The sequence below is a fragment of the Phaethon aethereus genome (genome assembly GCF_964289735.1).
Source record: "Phaethon aethereus genome assembly, chromosome: 3".
Classification (NCBI taxonomy): domain Eukaryota; kingdom Metazoa; phylum Chordata; class Aves; order Phaethontiformes; family Phaethontidae; genus Phaethon; species Phaethon aethereus.
In genome coordinates, this window is record NC_138576.1 from 67,247,482 (window position 1) to 67,274,260 (window position 26,779).

At 37.1% G+C, this 26,779-nt stretch overlaps 1 protein-coding gene across 2 annotated transcripts in view; it reads right to left on the reverse strand.

The window, feature by feature from the left end:
- Window positions 1-26,779, reverse strand: part of REPS1 (RALBP1 associated Eps domain containing 1) — a gene marked incomplete at both ends in the record, with an annotated part of 65,005 nt that overhangs the window by 26,416 nt on the left and 11,810 nt on the right. For both annotated transcript variants that reach the window (XM_081997024.1, XM_081997023.1), the window contains 6 exons: window positions 746-809; window positions 1,123-1,285; window positions 1,751-1,878; window positions 8,311-8,464; window positions 17,749-17,945; window positions 22,233-22,356. In XM_081997024.1, the coding sequence (XP_081853150.1) occupies window positions 746-809; window positions 1,123-1,285; window positions 1,751-1,878; window positions 8,311-8,464; window positions 17,749-17,945; window positions 22,233-22,356 (830 nt within the window). The remainder of the gene's footprint in view (window positions 1-745; window positions 810-1,122; window positions 1,286-1,750; window positions 1,879-8,310; window positions 8,465-17,748; window positions 17,946-22,232; window positions 22,357-26,779) is intronic.

Consider the following 26,779-nt stretch of genomic DNA (forward strand, 5'->3'; position numbering starts at 1 on the left):
CACTTCATATTAGCTCTACTTGCTTTATTCTTCAAAGAAGATGAGCCTTCATTAACAATGTTCTTAGAGCTTAAAGATTATTAATTAATTCCATTAATTTAAACCCATTTTTATCTCTCCAGGTTTTTAACTCATTTACGACAGTACTACACAATACTATTTGCCTCAGATTTTTGGCAAAGTATACTAAAGAAGCAATAGTGCTGAGGCAACGTGATTTCTTTTAAATGGGAAAATACCTGAATTAGAAATCATTACACTGAAAGAAAGATCAAATCTGCCAAGGTAAGCCACTTAATGATAACAAGCAATGATGCAGCATGAATACTAGAATATAATGAAATACAAGCTTTGTACCAAGTCAAAGCTAGATCTGTCATCAAATCCCACTATGTGCATTAAAAAATATTCGCATATGTAGATTTCATTTAAACTTAGACTTGAATAAATATAGACAAGGAATCAATTATTTAGATTTAAATGCATCTAACAATAAAAACCTCAAATAAATTACTTCTTACTCTGAAGTGTTTGAAATTTCTTCAAAAGCCCAAAATGCCTTGTAAATAGTGCCAGCCTAGACCCATTAAAGCCCAATAATATTGGCATGAATGTGAGTGGGACTGAACATACTAGATTACAAGTGAAGTTTCACTTAATAGCACCTTCTATTAGGTTATGATGACTGCCAGATAGCTGTCAGCTTCCTAAATAATTATCCCAAATAAAGACACATCACACTTACCAAATATGAGAAAGTTCAAGAATAGGTAGTTTTGACTTAGTGAAAAATTCTTTAGCTGCAGATCCTGAAAAATTACAACAACCATTTTTAGTTTTTAAAGCAAGTTAAATCATTAGAAGACTTAGAGTTATGGTACAGGAGATGAGCTATTTAGCAAAGGTTTTGGGGAAAATGGCACTAATTACTAGGGTTAAATACAGGAAAAAGGCAATTGGGTTTCAAGTCCTTTCTTGAATTAAACTGGACTTTACTCAAACATTATCAGTAAAATGCAGAACTTTCTTCAAAACGGTATGCAAACCTAAGTAAACAACAAAGTCTTTGTAACAGAACTGCTGCACCCACAATTATATTTTTTTTTTTAAAGAGTAACTTACCTGGTATAAATCCATTAAGATCAGGTTGAATGGTTTTAAACTGATTAACATAATACTGCCTTTGTTCATCAGTTATTTTCCAGGGGTCATCATAACTACTTGATTGCCTACGAATTTCATTTGTTGTTGTAGCTGATGCTACAGTTCGTACTGTTGTCTGGTCCTGAAATGAAATATTTTTCCTCAGTATTATCTACCTAAAACACTTCTATGAATTCTCAACTTCTTGCCTTCAAAAAATAAAGCATAGTTAAATCTTGCAGTAGTTTAAAAACTGCAGGAAACTGTCAACAGATTGCATCTAAGGATAATGACAGGGTATTTTTGCACACTGATACATATGGATAGAAATGACTGCAGGTATGTAAGCAGGAAAAAAAGTATGTCACATATGCAAAAAAGCTAAACGCAAAAGTCATAATTGTTGACATTTTTTAAATTAGAAGCTTTCTGTTATCATTCCAAATGAAGTCAACTCAATGAAACAAGTATCTGTTGGGTAAACAGCACTGAACAGACTACAGAACAGATACACAGTAAACATCTGCAATGAAGATTATAAAGAAAAAAAAAAGGATTGCAACATCAATCTGAATGAAGCAAATCAAATACCAATAAAGTGTCACACCTGGACAGAAGCAGGATGCATGGCTAAAAGAGCACTGGTTGGTGGGGTATCTGCAAAACTGACCCAATTTTCTTGATGGGGTGGTGGTGAATGGCCAGACCATATGGGATCACTAGAAGTAGATGAGCCTGAAAGTAGAAAAAACATTTTCTTTTCAAAAGACAACTTTGAAAACTGAGTAAGAACTATGGATATGGAAAGCAGTCAAAAAAAAAAAATCCTGAAACACATGCTCCTGTTAGGGAGATCACCATTCTACAAGTGTGTAAGAAAATAAAACCAAATTGCATCAAGGTGAAAAAGCTCACCTCCTGACAACTCACTCCTATAGATTTTTACATTAGGTCAGCTTAAGTCTGTACTAAAGAGACAGAAGTGAGGAACAAGCTTATTGCAACATGTGCGAAATGTAAATTGTGTTTTAGCCATTTAATGGGTTTTGAATGAGTTAATTCTCCACATTTTCACTGAATTGAAATGAGCAACACTTGTATGGACAAACAGCTATTTAACAGTGGCATACGATTTAGCATGCAACTATTTTTTTTTTTTTTTCCTTTTTTAGATTTTAGTTTGCCAAAGAACAAAGCCTTGGAAATTCCTCTTAAGAATCAGTCTTCTTAAAGGCACATAAATTTTTATTTCTAAATTATTTCTAGACTAACTTAACTCAGCTGCCTAAAAACAGTCCAAGAATAATAAAAGGCATCCATATAGAGTGCTGACATCTGCTATGTATTAACTATCTGGAACACAATAATTGAGATTCACCCAGTGCCTTGTTATAATTTACTTCTGAAGTACTGCTGATGTTCAATGTCTTAATAGAACCATGAAGCAGCTATAGAAAGATCTGGCCACCCACTGCCCTATGTACAAACCCTCAGAAGTCTCTTAAATTGCAGTTCAAATTAAAAATTTAAGGAACTCTGATTAGAAGGAAAACAATCCATCTAGAACAAGTCTGTAAGAATCCTAGGAATCCATTCTACTCCTTGACTCCTAAAAGAAATGCCAAACTCCCTAAATCTAAACAGTAGTTGTGAAACCGGTTACTTTACTCTCTTGCACAACTAAATGCTTTCTCTTGAAATATGTTAGTCATACTTAGATAGGAATTTCTGCCTCATCTGCAGAAGCAGATTCCCTTTTATCTGTAAGCCCTCCACACAACACACAAACAAGAAATATGACATTAATGTCATAATTTTAATCCTGACACTAAGATCTAAATTGACACAATAAACTCCAATAATTTATTGTCAAGATGCTGACTAAAAATATTGCTATGAGAAGTCCATTTATCTGTAGGTAATCTATTTATGAAGCTGACAAATATCAACAATTTCAGGTTCTTCAGACTGATGAAACTACTAGTATACCATCTGCAGTAAACAGTGAATGAAATCTGAGAACCAGTGAGGCATGCTGAGGGCTAACATCTAAAGCGACAAGTAACATCGTCAGTATACAAAATTGCTATTTAATATCTGGCAGCACACAAATACTTTAATTTCATAAATTACCTTTTTCCTAGGAGAAAATAATGAGATAAATGCTTAGAACTGGTTTATCTTTGTTCTTCTCCTATGTACAATAGCCATAATTGTGCACAGCACATTTAATCTTGTATTACAGAGAGTAAAAATTGAGATTTCCAGAGGGAAAAAGATTTTTGAAAGAGGAGATAAGTTAAATACACAAAATTTATAGTTTACATTATTTCTGATTTTCATAAAAATATGAGAATAATACAAAGGGAGGGTGTTTGGTGTTGGTTTTGTGGTTTTTTGGGGGTGGGTTGAAGTTAACTTTACTAGGATAAGAAGCCACTATTAACTACTCCTTTTGTTCCCAAATTTGTCCTCCACTTCTGGGAGCTCCTGATGTGGCCTGGAGCTTCTGGTGACTTTATCCAAAATTGCTGAGAATAAAGGCAATAAGTTTGACAAAGCTTTCTGCCTTGGAGTTCTTCTTCAGCAGGCCTAACTATAAAACACTAGAATGAAATGTGCAGAAAAGCTCAGTCTCTCTCCACCTGGTGTCTCTCAGCACAGGGCTAACAGACTGTAAGATGCAGACAAGCTCTCCCCGTCCCTCCTAGGGATATGCCACACAAATTTTACTTTTGATGGCTCTCCCCTTCTCTGCCCCTCAGACACTGACATTATTACCACTAACCTTATATACATTTACTCTGCCTTTACTTATCCCAACAGTTTGTCTTAGTACAGTTCAATTTGTACCCTGCTTAGCACAGCACCTCTTCCAAAGCAGTAATTTACAGCACTGGAGATGCCAGTAGCACCAAGTTGTCATACCTTCCAAGTACTTTACAAGCATTACAAAAACTGTTTCCTTTCTCCTCTGTTCCAGTCATCCCAACAAGATTAGTCCTGCTTTACTGTCCCTGTTATTCACTCTGCGTTGCAACATTTTAGGACACAGGATGGGAAGGCTGGAGAACACAGGAAAAAGATTACTTTACTAGTAACTGTGGACACCTGGATCTACACACATACTCACGGGCTGCCACCAGCCAATAACTCAATTCTCAATCATTAAAACTACATCTATCTGACATTTTAATTAGAGATAGTCTCCCCTCACTTGCTTCTCAAACTACAAAATGAGATGAGGAACACTGAAGTAGAAGGGAAGGTGGAAGAAACTGGGTCAGAGAGAAGACTCAGGAAAAAAAAAAATCAGTGTATTTTTATTTTTTTACGATTTCAAACTGTAAAGAAACAACCTTCAATGGTCTATGTGCATTTTCATCAGTGAGAACACCATTAACGGCACTCTGAATGGAGAGCAGGCCTAAGAACAGTTATCAGATTTTAACTGGCTGAAGTCTAATGCACTATGTTTAGTATGAAGACCTAACTTGAATTCCTGTGGCTGCTCTATATCCTTCTCCTCTAGCTTGACTAGCTTACCAACACATTGATAACTTCTGGAAAATGATCTTATTTCCTGTGGAAGAAAACTTACCCCCTCACTTTAAGCTACAAATATAAGAAATGGTCTATTGAGATAACATCAGAGTAGCTTGTACTTTTCAATAATCATAAAAATGTGGGGTTTACTTACAGAGAACTAAATTTTCAACTAACTGTAAACTAACAAGAGCTCTCCTTACCACCAATTTGTGGTGAAAGAAAACCAGAAGGTGAGTACAATTTTGGCAATCTTCCCTCCCTGAATAATCATGTCCAGGTAAGAATAATCTTTAATTTGTAACAAGGCTAATTATAATTGATTAATTATTGAAGCAGTAAGTAGGAGACAAAGGACTACTCAGTTCCCTGCAAGGACAGTAAATATCTCAGGACTCTAAAGATGGAAGTGAACTGTTCGCACAGTAAGAATGTTCCACGTCTATTCATGAAGTTTTCTGGTCCTTGATTTCATGAAATGCAGCAAAATCTCTCCCAATGAGAAAAAGAAAGAAGCATGGCTTAGGGCTGCAAGTTCTCATACATGTTCAGACATCAAATCAGAACTCTGATGTAATGCCAAGGAAAGCTAACAGAGGTCCTATGACTGAACAGAAAACCTCAAGGTTTTTTTACTGGTTTGAAATCATTATTTGGATACTACCAACAGAAACCCTCTGCTTTGCTTCCAGTACAAACAGACTACAAGGTAATAAAAAATAGTTTCTAGCCCCTACTCTGACATGCCACTCAACTATCATTTGAAGTGGGAAAGGGGTTCTTTCTCCCAAGTTTGTCACAGTCAAAATCCTTCTAGCAGCCGAAGCTGTACTGCAAAATGAGCTGAAAAGGTAAAAGTATGAAGTATTTTTTTTCTTGTAACTACAGAAATAGGAGGGTCTCATCTCATATACAATTTTGTTTCCTACAAAGGGTTCAGTCATCCACTGAAGACTAATCTAGAAGAAATGTTAAAGAGATCAGAGATGCAAGCCAGAACTGAGACATAACAACATGATTTTTTAACAGCTTTAACTTAAACTGTTAAATCAAAGACATCTGGACAACTTGAGAGACTAGGTTTTAATAGAATTGACTCAGACATTTAAGGATGAGACCTGAACTTCATTCTACACAGGTGATCAACATATGTCACCGCAACTTTTAACTCCTGATGTTAAGGTAAAAATACATGCACCCTTTGGGACTCTTTTTACAAAAAGACTTGAAGAAAGATGGTAACAAGCCTTGGCTTCTGATTTCAGGTCACTTATGTATAAGCACACTGAGTTAGTCATGACAGTGCCTCAGAGTCCACCTACTTATGAAGCATCACTAACACTATCCTAACAGAATTACCGGGGACAACAGAGTGGCAAAAAAAATTTTGAAATCCAAATTCTTTTGCGCTGTTGAAATAAGAACAGGTCTTCTTCCTCAAGAAATTGAGAACTAGAGTTAAAAGTTATGCTTAAGACTGCTGATACAAGACAAGGTTTAATGTTTTTAAAAACAACAACTGAGTCATTAGATAATAATTATGCTACAGCCCAATTCGATACAGAAAGCACTATTTAATTTTGTTCATGGTGAGAGTGTGGTGATGCACTGGAGTGTCTTTACTATGCATAAGCCAGACTCTTCCTGTTTAAACACATCTTTTCCCAAACAAAAAAAATTATGTTTTTATTTTTATCCCTTTGGTTTAAGGCAACATGCTACTTATTAGAGCCATCAGAAACATTTTCACAGTTGAGGTTCCATGCTTTCAGTTGACAACCCCATTACCCTCAAACAATGTTTCACAGAATATGAAATACAGGTAGACAGACCTGGGTTCTTATTTTTCTTGGATCACAAGTGAAATGGCATAGCCCTGCCTTATATCCTACTGAACTAATACCATGTATTTGCAAATTACCTAGTTTCTCAAGAACATCTTGCATCAGAATCAAGATGAGCTTGTAGCACTGATTTTTTAAAAAGTAACCAATAGTCTATCTGGTTCTACCTAAATGTCAGCAGAAAACCATTTTTCTACAAAATACTGTCCTTAAAAAGTAGGCTCAAGAGAGGGAAAAAAGAATGACAAACTGTCTATAACAGCTGAAATTCAAAGGCATAATTAACATCTGCAGTGCAAAAGAATCACCCACAGTGAATCAGGATGAGAATTTGTTAAATATATGAAAACCCACTCTATCCTCAGCATTGGCAGAACAGACAATCTTTCTATAACAGAATCTCCAAATTACTTTAAACACATTATGAATGTGTTTCAGTATGGAATATAACTGATGAGTATTGAGCTAGTTCAGAAATATTTTCAAACTACTACTGAAAAATTTATCCATTAGACATCACAGGGAAAGCATTGCCAAACTGAAATGTTAACATGGTATTACAACTTTATTTTTAAGAGGACAATATTAAGCTCTTCACCAGTAGGAATAGTTTGCATACTTTCCTGGAGTCCTTGACTTTATAAGTTAGAAATCAGCTACCAGACAAACTTGTATTTCAGCTTGCAAGAAAAGCAAATCAACTGAACTGTGCAAGAAAAAAAGTCAAGAAATCACAATGCCTGCACCGAACACTTAGAAGTGATTACATATACAACAAGCAGACTAAAAATCTTTACTTCATTCTGAATTGACTGGTATTTACTAGCAAACAACATTCAGGACACTGGCATGAAGTTCTGCATACCACCCATTTCACTTCTAAATTAAGTTTTATTTCCTTATCCAACCAATTCTAACAACAGAATCCCTGGTCCTCCACAGATGCTTGTAACTACAGAATGAGGATAAATTGAAAGGTAACAGATCAATTTTGCAATATCACAACCAAAATAAACCAACCAGTTCAATCTAAAAGTACAGCCTACAAAATACAACATATTATTTAGCAGTATCATCAAAACCAGAATCTGAATTAGAATTGCTCTACTATTCCCGAATTTATTAAGTCTATCAGATATCAGAAAACAGAACTTTTTGAAATATGAGATATTAAGGGGGAAAGCTTTTTAAATCTGAGCACAGCGATACAACAACAGGGAGGGTCTTCATGTTAGATGAAGAACAATAAAAGATGAAAAACTGTACTGAAGCAAGTGGTTCTACCTTGACAGTCTGGACATACAGTAGCTTCAGTTATGTTTACATAAACTTTAAAGAAAGCAAAAAAAAAAAAGTTAAGAGTATTAGCTTTTCTGACAACTAGTCTAATCTACCAGAAACATAATTCAAACAACCAATACAGTATCTGCTGCTTCCCCTTAAACTCCCCATGCTTTTGGGTATACTGACAGTTCCTGCACAATTTCAATAGGATGTCAATTTTGTATTAGAAAAAACTTTCCACTGGGAAACTTTCATACTCTCTTCCCCTCCCTCCAAACTCTAAGCATTTCCCATACCACACTAAGAAATGGATCCGCCATATGCAAGACCACAGATTCCACAGTACTGCCATACTCATGAACATTTGAATCTGCAAGAAAGTTTCCATGATCAGAAAATACAAAGATAAACTGTCCTAAACTCATTTAATACACTTATTGAAGAATTCTACAACTTTGGGTTACAGCTGAAGCGTAACAGAAGACATTTATACCTGGTTGTGCTTCACTAAATGGAGCCCAAAAAGGCCCAGGTCCAGCAAGAGGTCGTTCATTATTCCCTCCGCTGGGATGGCGGTTGTGCTTCCTCCATGTATGTGGAGAGGTTGGTGGGGATTGCTGTGGTGAAACAACTGGAGATGTGGACTCCTAATAAAACAAAGGAACCTTTTAAGTTTTTTTACTAACAACTAAATACATAGAAGCCTATCTAAATCCATCATTTCTAGGAACAACCATCACTGCAGTTAAAGGCTCATTTTAGAGAGTGAAAATTTAAGTACTTATTAAAATGAGGGAACAGGAGAAGTCAGGTACAGTATGACTGGAACTGGACACATTCACTGCAAACAATTTAAGCTAACATATTTTTAACTTGGCATTCTTGAGACAACAGCAGTGCCAAGTTAAATGACTTAGATACAAAGGATGCTTAGATTATAAGACTCACTTTCACTTGTGATAAAAGTTACATTTGAACCCAGGTCTCAAAAGAAAAGATTACTTACTGTACAACTTATCATCACACCTAATTTTCACCGATTCACAATCAGATATTTTCTTTTAAAAAACAAACCAGAGCTAAACACTGAAAAATAAAATCACTAGACAGGCCACATTTTTTTAGTATGTAAAAACATAGATGTAATTTTTTCAAAGAATGACGCTATCTAGAACATAGTTCTCTACTGTATAAATTACAAGGTAGTTCTGCCCTGATGTTAAGGCTCAAGCTTCTCTTGAATCCCATATTGTACTACATTTTCCTTGAACAGATAGGAAAACAGAGAATCACACATGCAACTTCTACCTGGAATCAGTTCTCATGAGACATTCAGATTACCAGATTATTCAATTTCAAACAAAATACAAAGAAAAAAAAAATCTTATACTGTACAAAGTACTTATATAGTAGAAAGTAATTTCCTCCCTATATCTAGATCTTTTGAAATTCCTGTTTGCCAGATATCCCAATGTGAACTAAACTGTATTAGTGAAAACAAGTACAACACGAAAGCAAAGCTTAAACTCCGAGTCTCCTGAAAAGTAAAAACAAAGCCAAAAACCTCAAAACATTTCAGTAGTAAACAAAAAAGAAGTTTGGTACTCTATGTTAACAACTTGTTAACATACTATCAAAGTACCAACAGCCAGACTGACTGTAGGCATCCACATGATTCCCAAAACAGTATTGGTTTACTTTGCTGAGGTCATTATGCATTCTAATAATAGGGTCATTATTATTAATAATAAGGTCATTATGCTTTCTAATCAATATTACATCTGCAAAAGTCTAAAAGTCAATGAGAAAGTGCCATGAACAAGCTTTTCTCCACGCAAGGTACATACTAAAACTACATGCATCCTAACAAAAAAGTTTTAGGCCATGATGACTGGTTACTTTCTAACATGCTGATATACACTTCCACTTCCCCTCCCCACGCCCCCCCTGGGGCTCTGATTTTCATATTTCCTGGGCCAGCCTGGTTGATTCTGCAACTGAGGTATTTTCTGAAAGTTCTGATCATTGAGCCATGTTTCTTTAAAGAAGTTCCTAGGCCGCAAGATTTTGAACTTTCCATTCAAAGCATTTAAATGATGCCCATGTATATTGGCAAAGAGTACTACAAAGCGGCTGGGAACAGTACTAATTCACTTCAACTTTTAATTCAGGGACTAGCTGATTGCTGCTCAAAGTCACTGTTTTTCCCCTGTACCTCCACCAGTTGAAAATTTTTTGTTGCAGTTACATGCGTTCCTGAAATTTCCCTGAAGATTCCTCCTCTTAGCATCTTACTTGACAAGGAATTTATTTTAGTTGACAGTACATTCTTAACCTTACAGGTACATGGGGGCAAGAGGGGAAGGAGTGAGGGTATCCAGAGTGCCACTTGCAGGCTGGAAGCTAGAGCTGAGGTTGAATGGTTAGTCTGCTTAGCATAGTGCAACAGGTGCTAGGAGAACCACGATGATGCATACTGAAATTGATGAAAAGCTTCCTCTTCCGTTGGCTTTTATACAAGCCATCTTTTATCAAAAAAGATTTGAAGGATACTTGAATTTTTAGACAAAATACCATGAGTAAACCTAGGGAAAGCTATGCTTCATCACAGACACTATTCATTTACTCCAGTACTCTTATTCTGATAAGTCATGAGGTCCAGAAAGACACAGAAGAAAACCTGAGGCAGACAAATGTATGATAGTCTACCTAAAGGAAACCACTCACTACCTCTAGTAACTGCACATGAACATTAAAACTCTTGACACATAGTCCTCATGAAGCAGCCTTGCCCTAATGAAGCTGACAACTGTCATTATTCAGTAAGCCTTCATCTAACATTTAGCCTTATGCTCAAGGCATAGGAGGAAATTGTAAATATGATCCTCAACTTCAATTCTTTTAAATGTTTACTTTACATGTGGTTCATGTGATCCTGTAAAGCACATAATAATGGTAATCAGATCATCAGAAGTACAAGCACAATAAATAATTAACTTTGTTCTCAATGGTCCAGTCAACTTTAGATCAGAATTCTGAACATTTACAGATTTCTCACAATTGGTTTGGAGCTTCAGCTTACAGACTCCGAAATTATTAAACAGCAAAAGCATGTCACCAATTGTAATGTCAAAAAGCTTCCGAAAGAAGGACAAGCCACATCTTCAGCTTTACCATCATTACAAGACACACATTCCCAAAACAGTTTAAACCAAATTTAGATGGCATTACTCTGGCACTATCTTTCTGCTGTACAATCCCAGTCACTCTCATATACCACTCATGGCATTCATTGATCCAGCTTACCAGAAGCTTACGAGAGCTAACTCCTTAACTATTTTTTTTTAAATATATATATTTATATACACACACAAATACATGTCTCTCTGTGTGTATGTATATAAAATGGCATAGGCAAAAATACTGATGGCTCAACACAAGTGTAAAGAAGGAAGATGCAAGCCAGAAATGACTGGGGAGGAGGCAAGACTGTAGAAACATTGACTTGAATTCAAAAGCAGTCATGGGAAAAACATGAGTAGGGATATATTGAAACTGTGATTACATACAGGTTCATTCACCCCTTATATAGAGGTTAACATCAACTATGTATCTGCCTTTCCAGTGGGCCAGAAGCTATCATTTTCATATACTCATGCCTAAAAACTATGGCTTGTTGTACAAAATTTCCACTTCAATTTTGCACTGAGCTTCACATTTTATTAAACAGAGACAACATGTTCACTAAAACCACCTCCGTTCCTGAACTGCAACATACACTCATAAACTGAGAGTGTTTTGAGAACATATGTTGCAGCTGCAGCAGCAGAATTGTTCACTTTCATCTGTCCAATCTATTAATAAACTGTTTTTGAAAGCCTAAAGTATCCAGGATCAGATTTTTCTGAGTGTATTAGGGTACAGAACTTAAATGCTCTTCAAAATCCTAACATGTAACAACTGCAATAGTTTGCCTAATTTGGGTTACTGATAACTCCGCGATTTTTATTTTCACCAACTTTAACAGAAGTTACCTACCTAATCTCTTTGGGAACTTTGATATACCAGCTACAGTTTGCAATGGGTGAATAAAATTGACATTTATTAGATCAGGTATTATTAAAATCTTATTTTGATAAGCTGTTGTAGCACTGCAATTACATTTAAACATTTAAAACACTAGCTTTTAATTTTTCTCCAAACAAACCTCAATAGAAGTCACAGCAACTACAATTTTCTGGTTTTAATTATCTTAAGATATTTATTCTCCTCTTTAAATTATTCCAAAAAACAGATCTAAATAAAAGCATATTGACATAGATAGTTAATAACTATTGAACATTATCATGTTAAATCAAACTGCTGAGAACATTATTCTCAATTAACTAATCAAAAAATAAGGTTATAGCTAACACAAAAATTAAGTAATCCATCTTAATTTAAAAAAATTACATTTAAAGAAGTTGTAAAAAGGCATGATTTCTTTCAAACTGGAATTACAAAAACAAGACACTATGAAGGACTCAGAACCTGGACTTTTTTTGACTGACAGCAATTACTATAAATAGCATGTTCATTAAAATAGGTGATATGGCTCTAAGAGAAGAACCTTAGTGAACATAAGTCAAACAAACTGGTGTAAGGCAACACAACACTGCCCTAAAGCAACTCTGGAGGGATCTCAACCTCAAAAGGGCATTGCAAGCATACATGAGTCAAATGAGATTATAAACCTTTTCCTGGATCTCACACCTCAGGCCAGAAGAAAGCCTCTTAAGGAGAATTCAGGAGACAATGAAGCCAGTCATGGTATCCGAAGGGTAGCTCTAAGGGTGTTGTGATCAAGGTCCTGATACCACACAGCCTGTATAAGAGTCAGGGAACAGATCCATCATGAAGAAAGATTATGCTACAGATGGTAATTGCATTGCAGAATCCATGTTTTTGTGATCAACTACCACTCATACCGAAGAACAAAATAGTCCAAGGTTCAATGTGAATTTCTCCACAAGTAGCACTACACATTTTTAGACAGGGGAGGTGTGGTTCAGCCAATTACACACTCTTCTTAGTCCAACCTCAACAGTTTGAAAGATTTTAGACTAGGTTTTGAATAAAATAATTAAAAACATAAGAGACAAATGGAAAAGGGATCAATCACAACATGGGAAATTTCACTTAAGTTGGCTGATACTATTTTTGTGATTTTCTAGGAAGGAACTGCACTACATTTAACCTGAACCTCAGCATAATTCAGTGTGGTGTCATACAAGATAATTCCAACAATGGGGAGATTAATACAAGAATCTAAGGTGCAAAAAACTGGCTACAGAAGGAGCAAGGCTGGACTGTATTAGAATGAGAACTATGGGATTGAAGGGAAGTTTCTAATTATGCTCCTGAGTGACCGATTTGGGGATTGACCTAATTTAATACTTAGGTAACTGTTTATGCACACTAAATAGCATGCTGATGAATTCTGACAACAAATGTAAGGCGGCATCAGACAGAAGGATTCCTTTCAGGACATAAGTAACAGTAAACTATCAAGTTTTTAAATAGAAAATACAGTTTTTTGCATAGTGGAAATGAACACCAAAGTGCATAATGAGAATCAAAAAAAGAAGACTGGATGCACAGGTCAACTATTAGACCACTACAATATCTCAAATATGACAGATTTGCTTTATTCACAGGTGCTTAGGTATATAAGGTGAGATATATATCAAGCAGAAGCAGGGAAGTACCCTACAAAATAATATTAATACAGGTGAGATCTCGTTTGGAACAAGAAATACAAATTTAGTGAAATATTTTCACTAAGAACAAATTCAAATGGGATCAGTGACAGAGAAAGATTATAAGGATTGTTATAACTACTTTATGAGACAAAACTGAGACTATGAATTCTTTTGTCAAGCAAAAGAAAACTAGAGGGGAATACAATGGTTTTCTAAGTACATACTGGTGTGTTCTGCTGCAAATACTAAGGACCAAGCTGTTAAAAGAACAGGTATTACCTGATCTGAGTAAAGTTAGGTGGGAATGGCCACCATATTCCCACAAATATTCCATTATATCCCTACCAAGGCTCTGGAATAGTTTTCCTCAACATGGCCAGTGTGGATAAAAGGTTGCAGTTTCAAGGGAGAACCCTGATTATTTTAAAAACTCATTATCTAATACAGTTTCTCATGATAATAGAGTGTTAGACTCCATGACACAAGAGGTCTTTTCGAGCTCTGTGCTCCTAAACAATTTCATTGATACCAGGTATATTTTACCTGGAATTACCTGTTCAACCTACAAAACAAAAGCAAACAGAAATAGACTACCGGCAAAACCTTAAAAGAAAGTCATACAACTCACACACTTAAAAAAAGTTAAGATTATCACATTTTGACTGCTACAGGTGCCAAATTTGAGCTGTCCCCTCCTAATGCTGCACTGATATAGCAATAAATCTATATAATCTAGAGTGCCAGTATTATGCTTAATACACATACCTTTTATTTTCACCCAATATAGCAAGGTTCAGTCTATGAGCATTTGCCACATACATGTTTTTCAGCTGTTAGAGCCTCAACTAGCTACCCCCCTTTCCTGGAAAAGCTGGCAAGCCAGGTGGAAGTATCCTAAAGCAGTACCTCATCAATACCTGGATCACACTTAAAGACACTAAAAAAAGTATTTGCTTTTTGTCTTTAACAGCAAAACGCAAAACATCCAAAGGCAATAACTAACAGATTGATATTGAGAACATTTAATCACTTGTAAGCAAATTTCAGAAGACAGAAAATACTTCCTAATCTCAATGTTGCTGCTTCTTTTAAGAAACTGCTTTCAGTATGTCATCTTTTTCCTTTTAAAAAAAACAGAAATTAAAAAAAGCTTCTATCTACAATGACAGCTCCTAATTCTGTTAGGAGGATTTCTTTTCAAAAAGAAAGAACTGAAGAACTCAAGAGAATCTAGATTATCAAGATTGGCCTAAATTAACATTTTAAACAGCATAGCTGCTACTAGCAAGGCATAGAGATAGGTATATACACTGTGGTTAACATATGTATGTCAACAAAAGTGCTCATATATATACAACATTGTCAGCAGAAGCGTTCCAATCTACTTAGCCTCTGTTATTTAGGAAGAAGAAATTATGCCAGCAGAAAAAAGATATTTTCCCCCAATGTTTTTATATCCACCAGGATGTGCAGTCAACATGCTGTCTAGTGAGTAAAGGCATCTTGCACTATTTGGCTGGACTCCTAGAATCAGTTCTGCAGCTTCCATGACAGCTGGGCATGACTTCAGTCATCATCTATTAACACTAGCAATATTAAAAAGATAGAAACTTCCAGCCAGTGCTACACTTACATAATATTCAGATACTATAAACTAAAAATGCCACCACAAAAATGGCTAGAGATAGAAAAATGACGTTACTGAACTTAGCTCAAGCTTAGTTTAAAAGAGGAACTCATTTATTGCTACTCTTTGGAAACACAATCTATCACTATTTCCTGATGCCCTGCCTCTGAGTAAAGCTCATCGAGTACTGCCAAAATAATGCATTGATAAAGAAATAGTTTCAGCTAGGACATTTCAGTAGACAATACTCTAAGTTAAATTCTTTTACATAAATTATTTGTAATTATTAGATATTAACCTGTGCATGACAAATCTCACCAATGTGGAAAGCTGCACATGAATGCACCTTTGAACATGATTTTCAAAGATGAAAATTAAGATATCTTATGATTTCATATAAATAATATTTCAGACAGACTATTTTATGAAATCGATGTATTTTGAAGTGCCAGGCACATTACCAAAGCCAGTAAACAGTTTAAGGAAAAAAAAACCCAAAAAATTCAATTAAAACCCAAATGCACTAATGGAGTATCTAACAGCTACATGACAAGCTCTAAGAGTGAAATAGCCAAGATTGACTTTGACATTTAAATTCCTCCAGAAAGAACAGTGATCCACAGGAAAATGACATGTTGGAATTTACTTCTCAGACTTCAGCCCTTCTCATTCTCATCACTGAAAGAGATGGCATACAATGAGGATTCACAATCTGAACCTCTTTCTAGATTTTATAAATCTGAGTGGTATCCCCAGGTAAAGACAATTAGATAAGCATTTTCTACAAAAACATGGCTAAAAACTGTATCCGTCTTTTGGAAAATAACCCAATTAAGAGTATTTAAGTGGTTAAGTGAGAAACCTGGGATCAAGCCCTTTTCTCAGCCTAAGGGGGTTCAAATTCTCAGTTTGTTTCTCACATAGTGTCCGAATCAATAAATATTAGACTGGGACAAGAAGGCTGCTTGAATGGATTCATTGTACAGTCAGAAATGTAGAATTAGCCATAGCAAATGCAGTTTTACAAAGCGTACAAAATCAGACAACAATTCCCTGATGTTCTAGACCATGAATACAGCTTAAAACTGCTGGACTCAATGCTGTGTTGTCTGTTACATTTGCTCCAAGTCTGTTTTCTGGGACAGATCTCTCAAAGGACTTATACACAGAATTTCTTTACTCTGATGATCCCATACAGCCTTCTGTGAAAGATATACCAAGCTGCTTCTAACAGCCAGAGAAATGAAATTTGGATGCTTATACACCTTTGTGAACATGTGGCTGCTCTATCTAGAACTTTAAGACCTCAAACACCAGATTTTTTTTGTTACTTTAAAGTTACACCAGTACAGATTCCTGTATCAAATTACAGCTGTTCACTAAATAAACTCAACACCATGATGGCAGCATACAAAACACTACTTCAACCAAACTAAAATCCCATCATCAGATCAAGAACAACGACTTGATTTCTTTATGAAGTGCTTGGGAGCTCTCTCAAACACACCTAACCAAAACCAGACAATGACAAGCTGTCTTCACATCTACTGCCAGCCCTTCTTTCATTACAGTCCCCATCTCCAGTTTGGGAGAACTGGATACAGTTGGCAGCCAGATACTGATTATGGATGGCCTCTGCTAATTTGCTTTTTCTTTATATTGGATCAGTCTGGGTTATTCCCAGAGAAACTAATAAATGTTTACAAGTGATTCCTTGATTCCCAGAGAGATTAAAGGATGTTTGTAAGTTCCTCGATTCTTTACAAAACAAGCCCAGAAAAGAACATTCAAAGGGGAAAAAACCAGGTCATTCAACAGTTATGCACAGACACACATACACCCAGTAAAACTGCACTCAAGTGTTCTTGCTTGTAGTAAAGACAATCGGAAAAGATTTCCCCATGGAGAGAGTGTGTAAAGACTATAAAAAAACCAAGGAATTATGAGGAGGCACAGAGTTACAAGCCTTTACAGTTTTCATTTATTCAGATATCCTGTAGCTGAAGATGAAAACCAGTGAACAAAAGGATATCAGTTTTCTCACTATTAGAACACAATAAAAAGCTATGTGAAAACTTCTGTCTTATTTCTGATTCTCATTGCCTCTACTTAACAATAAAATGTAAGGCAGAGAAAAGTAACTGTGAGGCTTTAAAAATTTTTTTCTAAAACAAGTATTTCAGATGTAAAGGTATTGGAGGATGTTGAAGGAATAGAAATCCAGTCTTCCATGGCATTCAGTATCACTGTTCCAATGACCATTATATCACAGTCATACCTTACGCATCATACCTTATGCATCAATTTTTTCTGTCTCAATTCTTTGTCCATTATCACCAAAATTTTAAACACAGGTTATAAGACTTCATAAAAAAGTGTCTCCTATATGCAACTATTTCAGAAGTGTATGTGGTAGTCTGGTATAATATACACCAGAACAATTGTGTTTTTTTTTTTTTAAAAAGAAACTATATTGAAAGCAACAAAACTTAGAAGCCCTATCAAACTGACACCTATGCAGCAAAGAGTTAAGAGTCCCATTTAATCTGTTAAGTTAGTTTACCTGTTGATCAGCTGATGTACGTTGCTGAACTGCATCATGGCTCACAGAGCCTTTTTTGACTTGTATCCTGCCAGGTGGAGGAGGAATCACACCTGAATATGAAGCTGGGTTATCAGCATCTGAAGAATACAAGGCTGTGTGTCTTGATTCTTGTTCATTCTTTGACACAACAAATCTGGGAAGAGGGAGGTCCTTTACTGTTAAAAAAGAGAGCAGGCCATTAACTATACAGAAGTATGATGCTTAAAAATAAAAATGCAGTTCTATTTTGTAGTTAAAATTTCACACACGCCTCAATTACCTAAAGACTGAGACTGCTGCTATAGTCGAGCTAACATCTGCCAGCTGGAAAAAGCAAATACCCTTTCTGCATTATACTTCACAATTCTGCTACCAAAGTTCTGGTTTTGGTATACAAAGAGGACTTCACAGAGCTACTTAACAGTTTTGCACTAGAACTCTGCATTAAATGCAGTAGCAATCAAATAATCTGGATTTAGCTCATTTTTTCTTAGTTTTGACAACATTTAATGATTGAAGTGTGATTTTCAAAATATATCTACCATTTCTAGCACATATATAAAATTAGAGAGTCTTCATACAGAATGGTTCATCAGCAAAACAAATGTTAAAATACTGCAGTATATTCAACATCATCTTTTAGTTAGCTGATGTCATGTTTATATTTATAACAGATAATATAATTTAGTCTTATTGCAAAAATGGCAACTATTGTTTAAACACATCTGTGTACACCTTTCTACAATAGAACCTAAATTAGCTGTTTTACTGGGATACAACTGGGAACATTCCACTTTGTTACAAATGACTATGAAGCAAAGTTTCTACAAAATGCTAGGAGGTCCTTAGCTTTATGTACCATGGTTCAGAGTAGTTGTACCATGGTTCAGAGTAGTCTAATATAAAAATGATGCTACATAAGTCTTCAATGTTTCTCTGCAAGATTTCTACCACTTTTCTGAATCCCAACCACAACTTTTCTTACTAGTCCACTATGATTAAAAATAAATTGCAGATTTGCTGTACAGCTTACTTGGAAATAATTTTTCCAACACAAAACAATTTACAAGCATGGTTCACATTTAATTTATCTTGTTGACTGCTTACATCAATTACTTTTGTTATTGAAAAAAATGAGTCAGTGGTACTAACAAGTGTATTAAAATATGAAGTGAAATCACATACAGTTTATTACATAAAACATTTATGTTTATGTTTTGTGTTCATTACATAAACATTAAACTGATTTGTACTTTAAGAGTGTCATCTGAATCCATAGTATTCAACAACTATAGACACCATTATGTATCCAGCCAGCATCAAAGAACAACACTTCAGTAAGAACATAAATTCTTGATTTAAACCTCTGTCACTATGCATAACTCAACATGCCAAACAGCTTTCATCACAGGGAAGGAGCATGCAACACAGCCTCTTTGCTAAATTTGTGGTTACCCATCACATGGAAACTGTTAAAGCAATTCCTGATGCTTTCCTCATTCCTAGATGCCCATTTTCACATTAGCATTGTACCTCATGTCGCACTAGGAAAGTTACTCACGTAGCTAAACAGTACGCTACAGACAGCCAAAAAGTGAAAAAGTCATTGCAGACAAGCGAAAATTTGTCTGCTTGCAAAACAGGGAATAAACACTAGAACGTCCAGCTGATACAGGGGAAGTCCATGCAATCGGTTGCTCCAACACAACACTTCAGCATGAGATACCTAGCACTATTTCACAAAATAATACAGAGTGCTCAGAAGGAACACAAAGTACTTCTTTAAAAACAAGACCAGATAATTAGTTTTGCTCTGTCTTTTCCCCATAACAGCAGAAAAAAACCCCTCATTTTAACACTACATTTGTTACCATTCAGAAATACCTCAATTATAAGTGTGATCGCTGTTATGAATGGAATTAAATCTTGATAGAGATAAATTAGGAAATTCTCTGTACTTTTTATGCCCACATCCTTGTTAACATTTTCTTCCACCAAAAACTGTATTCTATACTTAGAAAATAAACATTCCGTTGAAATAAACACTGCTCATTAATTTCTCAATTTTTAGCTTCCTGGAAGGAAAATTTTCAGGGCAGCAAAGGAGCAACAGCTTTAGAGGCTTATAGTATAATAACTAAAGCCAGTGTTTTTACTACACTGCACATCTGAGTAATCAAAAAAGCACTTCGTTAACTAAGAATCAACTGGATGACACTTGTGTTGCATGGACTTAGTACTCAAAATTTGACTTTAGTCTCCACTCCGCAACTTACATAAAAGCAAGCTTTCTGTCTACTTAAAAGACACACAGTGAACCAAAGAGCAAATGAAACAAGAATGAAAGGTGAGAGAAAATACCAAGATAAAAGAGTGAATAACATTTAATCATTGGTTAAAACATGCATAGAATGCAGGGCTAAGAAGTAGATACCCTACAACATAACCTTTAACTAATTTTAAATGTTTTACTTTGAAGAGAGAAAGAATATATGGTTTAGTTTGGGATGGCTCTAACAGTTCCTCTTCAAGACCTCTTGGATACAAGCTGTGGGCAGAACCAAGCTGGCCAGGCTGCTAAACACTAGTTTTCAAAGGAAAGGAACCCAAGCTCAGAATCATTTTATGAGTCAGCAGCCTGCTGTATTTTAGCCATTTAATAGCTGCTACAACAACACTTGAATCATCGTAGGAGCAGGAACTTCATAGACAGGACTGGAACCACTGCAACCAAGGCAACAGACAACCAAAGCTAAAAACAGTTAGGGTAAAAATAAATGTTCTGTCAATTGTACTTGTATTTAGTAGGCTTGGAACCAGTCACAGAAACTTATTCCTAGAAGTCTAGAAACCATTACAAGTATTTCTACTATTGTAATGAATCAAGGAAATGTATTCCATTACAGAAGTTCCAATGGTTGCTAATTTTACAGCAACATATTTTATATTTTGGAATTAAATCTGTACCTTCACTTCAATTGTTTCCTTCAAATTTCTTCCAATATTTTTTTTTAATAGGAAAACTCCTTCCAATCAAGGTATCTTGTATTAAAATAAAATCAAGCATATAAAAACCCCAGAAAAAGCTACATACACACATTTTAGTCTTTGCCTTCTTCAACAAGCATTTGATAAGAAATCACACAATTGTTGTATCAAATTCCAGTTCTATCGGATATTAAGAGTCAAAGGTTCCTTTTCCAACTTTCTAATTCTAGGGCATTCTGCTAACAACTTGCTGAAGCTTTAGATTTGGGAACACTCATCAGGAAAACTAAATAAATGTGTTTATAAACATAGGGTGGCTTATGAGCAGAAAGGAACTTGAATACTAGCAAAACATTGGCTGAAACCATGCACTTTTTCAAAAAGCTACAAAAAACCCATGAAAGCAGTATAGTCTCTTTGTACCAGCCTAGAATAAACATAACCATAAAAGTATACACAATGATTCCTTTCTTTTTTTTATAGCTTTGTCAAATACTTCAGTCCTATCAGATAATTAACATAGTCTCCTTACCTACTCTGATTAATCCATATCCCTTAGACACAAAAAAAATTCCAAGCTTTCTTTTAATTACTAGCATATAATTATATTGTAACATGTATTCTACGGATGTAAAATCTACTAGGGAAGTCACCTTACAGCAAAGCTGTGCTCCAAAGATCTAAGCTGTGAGCTGTATACTATGTTGCAAAGAGCTATGGTGGCATGAAACTCACTACTTCATCTTCCTAAGTCTCTCTTCATCTCACAGAGCAACATAGACATGGATCCACTTAAGTCACTCAGAAGGCTACAGTAGAACTTCATATCAAAGCTCTTTCTGCTGTTCTGAACCATGTGCTTAGAATGAGTCTTTCTCCTGTTCCTATTTCACTACCCACACCACAGCTGACCTTTGAAGAGTAGGATAACAGGTTTTGGTTGATAACAGACTTAAAACAGGTCAGGTTTTTCACTAGAAATCTGAAACCACTAATCCTCATATTTGGGCTAAGAAGGGGGAAAACTGTCAAGTCAAGTGCGAACAAACGTGACTTTAGAAAAGATGACCTGTCATTTGTTGCAATCAAGGCTTCATAAACTCAGCAACTACAAAAGCCTGCAAATGTTGCATTCTTCTTTTCCTTCCAATTCACATTAGTCCTATTAGTATTTTATTCAGAGGATATAGCATGCAAGTTGTCACATTAGTAATCTATAGAATGAACTTGGACCTACACAATAGTCAGTAGCAGTTGTTCATTTACCCTACAATGATCATCATACTTATTCAATAAGACTAAGGTATTTCACCTCATACTTCTTGCCTAGGCAGAATACACTCCCTCATAGTCTCTCCACAACATGCATAGACATACCACACTAACTTACAAGGTTACTCTACAAGAACCTGTGAGCCAAGTATAATAATTCTGCTTAGCAACTCAATTCCCCCCCCCCCAATCCTGTGATTTACCTGTATTTAAGCTTTCCACTCTTAGAGGGAGACCAGATTGGGCCACAGCAACAAGTTTCAAAGCAATGTAAAATTGACTTCTTCCAAAATAGCCAAGTCTTGTTGCACCGCAGAGTTCCATAATCTGAAACAAAACACAGTTACTCGTACAAAGAAACTTAAAACACAAACTGCTCTACAGAGGTGATTCATACATTAAAGAGCAGCATGCCTTGCATTAAATGCTCTTACCAAGTTTCTATATACCAACTTTCAGTAATAATTTCACATGCAATCTCTAAATACTATGTGACATGAGTCAGAGTATGTGATTCCTCACAACCAACAAGAGCACCAAGTCTAAAACTTGATTTTTTCCCCAATTATCCACCTTTTATTTCACCTAGGCTTTAGAGGTTCTACAGAGTTGATGTGAGATAGAGTAAGAGAGAGTAACTGGGGTCATGCTCCTTTAAAAAACAAAAAACACCGCCCCCCCAAACACCAAGAAAGCACATCATAAATATCCTATGCCATGATTCACACAGAATCACACAGAATCACTAGGTTGGAAAGGACCTTTAAGATCATCAAGTCCAACCATTAATCCAGCACCACCATGTCCCCTAAACCATGTCCTGAAGCGCCACATCCACACGTTTTTTGAACACTTCCAGAGATGGCGACTCCACCACCTCCCTGGGCAGCCTGTTCCAATGCCTGACCACCCTCTCAGTGAAGAAATTTTTCCTAATATCCAATCTAAACCTCCCCTGGCGCAACTTGAGGCCATTTCCTCTTGTCCTATCACTAGTTACTTGGGAGAAGAGACCAACACCCTCATCGCCACAACCCCCTTTCAGGGAGTTGGAGAGAGCGATAAGGTCTCCTCTCAGCCTCCTCTTCTCCAGACTAAACAACCCCAGTTCCCTCAGCCGCTCCTCATAAGACTTGTGCTCCAGACCCCTCACCAGCTTCGTTGCCCTTCTCTGGACACGCTCCAGCACCTCAACATCCTTCTTGTAGTGAGGGGCCCAAAACTGAACACAGGATTCAAGGTGCGGCCTCACCAGTGCCGAGTACAGGGGCACAATCACTTCCCTACTCCTGCTGGCCACACTATTCCTGATACAGGCCAGGACGCTGTTGGCCTTCTTGGCCACCTGGGCACACTGCCGGCTCATATTCAGCCGGCTGTCAACCAGCACCCCCAGGTCCCTTTCCGCCGGGCTGCTCTCCAGCCACTCCTCCCCAAGCCTGTAGCATTGCATGGGGTTGTTGTGGCCAAAGTGCAGGACCCTGCACTTGGCCTTATTAAACCTCATACAGTTGGCCTCTGCCCATCGATCCAGCCTGTCCAGATCCCTCTGCAGAGCCCTCCTGCCCTCCAGCAGATCAACACTCCCACCCAGCTTGGTGTCATCTGCAAACTTACTGAGGGAGCACTCAATTCCCTCATCCAGATCATCAATAAAGATATTGAATAAGACCGGCCCCAGAACCGAGCCCTGGGGAACACCACTTGTGACCGGCCACCAGCCGGATTTAACGCCGTTCACCACAACTCTCTGGGCTCGGCCATCCAGCCAGTTCCTCACCCAGCGAAGAGTAAACCCGTCTAAGCCACGAGCCGCCAGTTTCTCCAGGAGAATGCTGTGGGAGACGCTGTCAAAGGCTTTACTAAAGTCCAGGTAGACAACGTCCACTGCCTTTCCCTCATCCACTAGGCAGGTCACCTGGTCACAGAAGGAGATCAGGTTGGTCAAGCAGGACCTGCCTTTCATGAACCCATGCTGGCTGGGCCTGATCCTTTGGTTGTCCTGCAGATGCCCTGTGAGCACTCTCAAGACCAACCGCTCCATAATCTTCCCTGGTACAGAGGTCAATTAGCTATTCCATTAGCAGCTCTACTGTGTTTGCCTTCAGTAACTGTGACAGAAAAGGAATAACATTCAACATTTTTAGTATTATAGTCAGATGTCATGCAGAAACACAAAATGAAGATTTGCAAATAATTCTCAGACAAAATTGAGTGTTACTGAAGTTAGAGAAATGGTCTGCCCCCAAATTTTTACCTGAAGAATTTCAACAAGGTTAAAATTTATAAGAAGTGAAAAAACTAGACAATTGCAAATGACACCTTCCAGCCTTTTCTGCCACAGGCTTGCTATCGTTCAACTTTTAACTTATAAAACAAACCTTTAAAGCATTCATTCAGAACACAAAGAAGTATCCACACATATGCATGGATTTCAGCATTGAAGGAGAACGCAGAACTTCAGGTTCTCCAAATAATGCCACAGATGCTGTTTCATTTAAGAAATACAACAAAGAATTGGTGTTATTTTATTCCCTGTTCTTCCCCTGGTGTTCTATATAACAGAAAGGTGGTTTTGTCTTTTGTTACTAACTTTGAGAAATTTTGATCCCTCCAGACAGCAGTCATATTCAAACATACTGACTGCACACCCTTCCACATCAAAGGCCTACAAACTTGCTGAGGATGCAGTCCCGCTTGTGCCAGGCCATTGATAAGATAAGCACGACACGTCCCAAATCAGCCTCTCCAAGCTCAATGATCCAGACTATCTTTTTATCTACCCAGCAGTCTCATCTAGACTGTAATGTTCCAAATGAGACATAAAGATGCTCTTGGACCCAATGGTGAAAACCTTGTTGAAGTCAAGGTAGATGACATCACTGCTTTTCTCTCCTTAACCACAGTTCAGGTCTTTCTATCACAGCAGACAATCTGGTTGACAAGTACATGGTAAATCCATGCTTGCCAATCCTAATTACTGTTGTCACCTTCATATGCCTAGAAATGGCTTGCAAGCAGACTTGCTCCACAATTTCTCAGGGATCAAACTGTAGTTGACTAGCCTGCAGTTCCCCAAATCAACCTTCCTGCCCTTCCTGAAGCTGGCTGCAGCATGTTTTTCTCCAGTCATTGTGGCCCATCCCTGATCTCCACAACTATTCAAAGAGAAAGTTGACTTGCAATGACATTAGCTAGCTCTCTCAGCACCCTCAGAAGCATCCCATCTAATCCCATGAACTTGGTATTTCTCAAGACAGCCATCAATCTTCTTTAACTAATACTAGTTTCTCTCCTCCTTCAATCCCATCTCCAGGCACAAAGGTCCATGAGACCTTGTCTGTGAAAATCAATGAAGAGAAGTCAGCAATCCCAGCCTCATCTACATCCATGGGCACTAATTTCTCTCCTCACCCTTCCCACCAGAGCTCAGTCCTAAGTTTCCTGTTTGGCACATCTAGTCTCTTGACACATCTACTCATTTCGTAATTACTGGAATGGACTGTTATTGGGCTTAGAGAAAGCTGTCCTGAAAGATTTCCCAGCTTTCAGCAGGGAGATTTCTGAAGGGCAGAGGAGCCCTGCTTGCAGGCAAGTTCCAACTGAGAAAGTCAACTGCATTTTCACATAGCAGCAACTGAACCACATGACTCAAAAGAAGAAACCTCAGTGCAGTAGCTGCAAATTAGGAAACTGCACACTCATTCATCATACTGCAAAGTAACAGCATCATCAACAATATCAGGAGTTGGCGCAGATTGGACGTGCACAGGACACTATGTTGACAAAGGGCACTGTTTCAAACACATACCTTCTAGAACTCTTACAGGTTTCACATAAGAGGTCCTTGAACTTGGAAAGGTTTGTGAACCAAAAAACATAAGACTTGAGAACCTTTAAAAATTCCAAGTGAAGTGGAACCAATCACATCTCTACCAAACATGGTGAAACACACTTTCCAGAACTCAGAAAATCTCCCTGTGAGAGAGTCTTCCAGAATATCAGAGTCCCTCTGCCCCCAGGTTCTTCTACAAGGCAAATCAAGCCCATTATCTGTAAGCTTTATTCATGCATAGTACAACAGTATTTAAGCAGGAATGACTTCGATGGTAAAACAATAAATGAAGCAACATGCAATGCCACCTACATAGTAAAGATAAAATATTTTTATCTGCTTGGAGAGCATTACTAAAGTACCTACTGTTCCATACCGAAGAGTGGTAAGAAGCAAGACTTCAAGGTAACTTTTGAAGGCTGGAAGTTACAACACACATGTATGCTGACAGGAGAGGGAAGCAGACAAACCCAAAGGACCTTTTGTATCGCCTCATCTGAACTAGGACATCAGCCCAAGTTCATCCACTTGAAAATTTTAAAAGATGTATCAATACAAAGCAAGAAAAAAGAACTGGGATTCAGAATATACATTTTGGTCTTGATTTTATTAACACATTCTTAATTTGAGGTATTCTAGTAGTCCTACTGTGACTTGGCAGGAATTTTCATTTTTGTATTGTTGGTGTAAGACTTTTTTTAATCAATAAACACAAAGAAACCCTACATAGAACCACAGAATAGTTGAGCTTGGAAAGGTCCTCTGCAGATCATCCATTCCACTCCTGCTGCTCAAAGCAGGCTCAGCTACAGCAGGTTGCTTAGGACCATGCCCAGTTGGATTTTGAGTATATCCAAGGAGCGAGACTCCATGTCTCTGAGGAACCTCTTCCAGTCTTTGATCACCCTTACAATA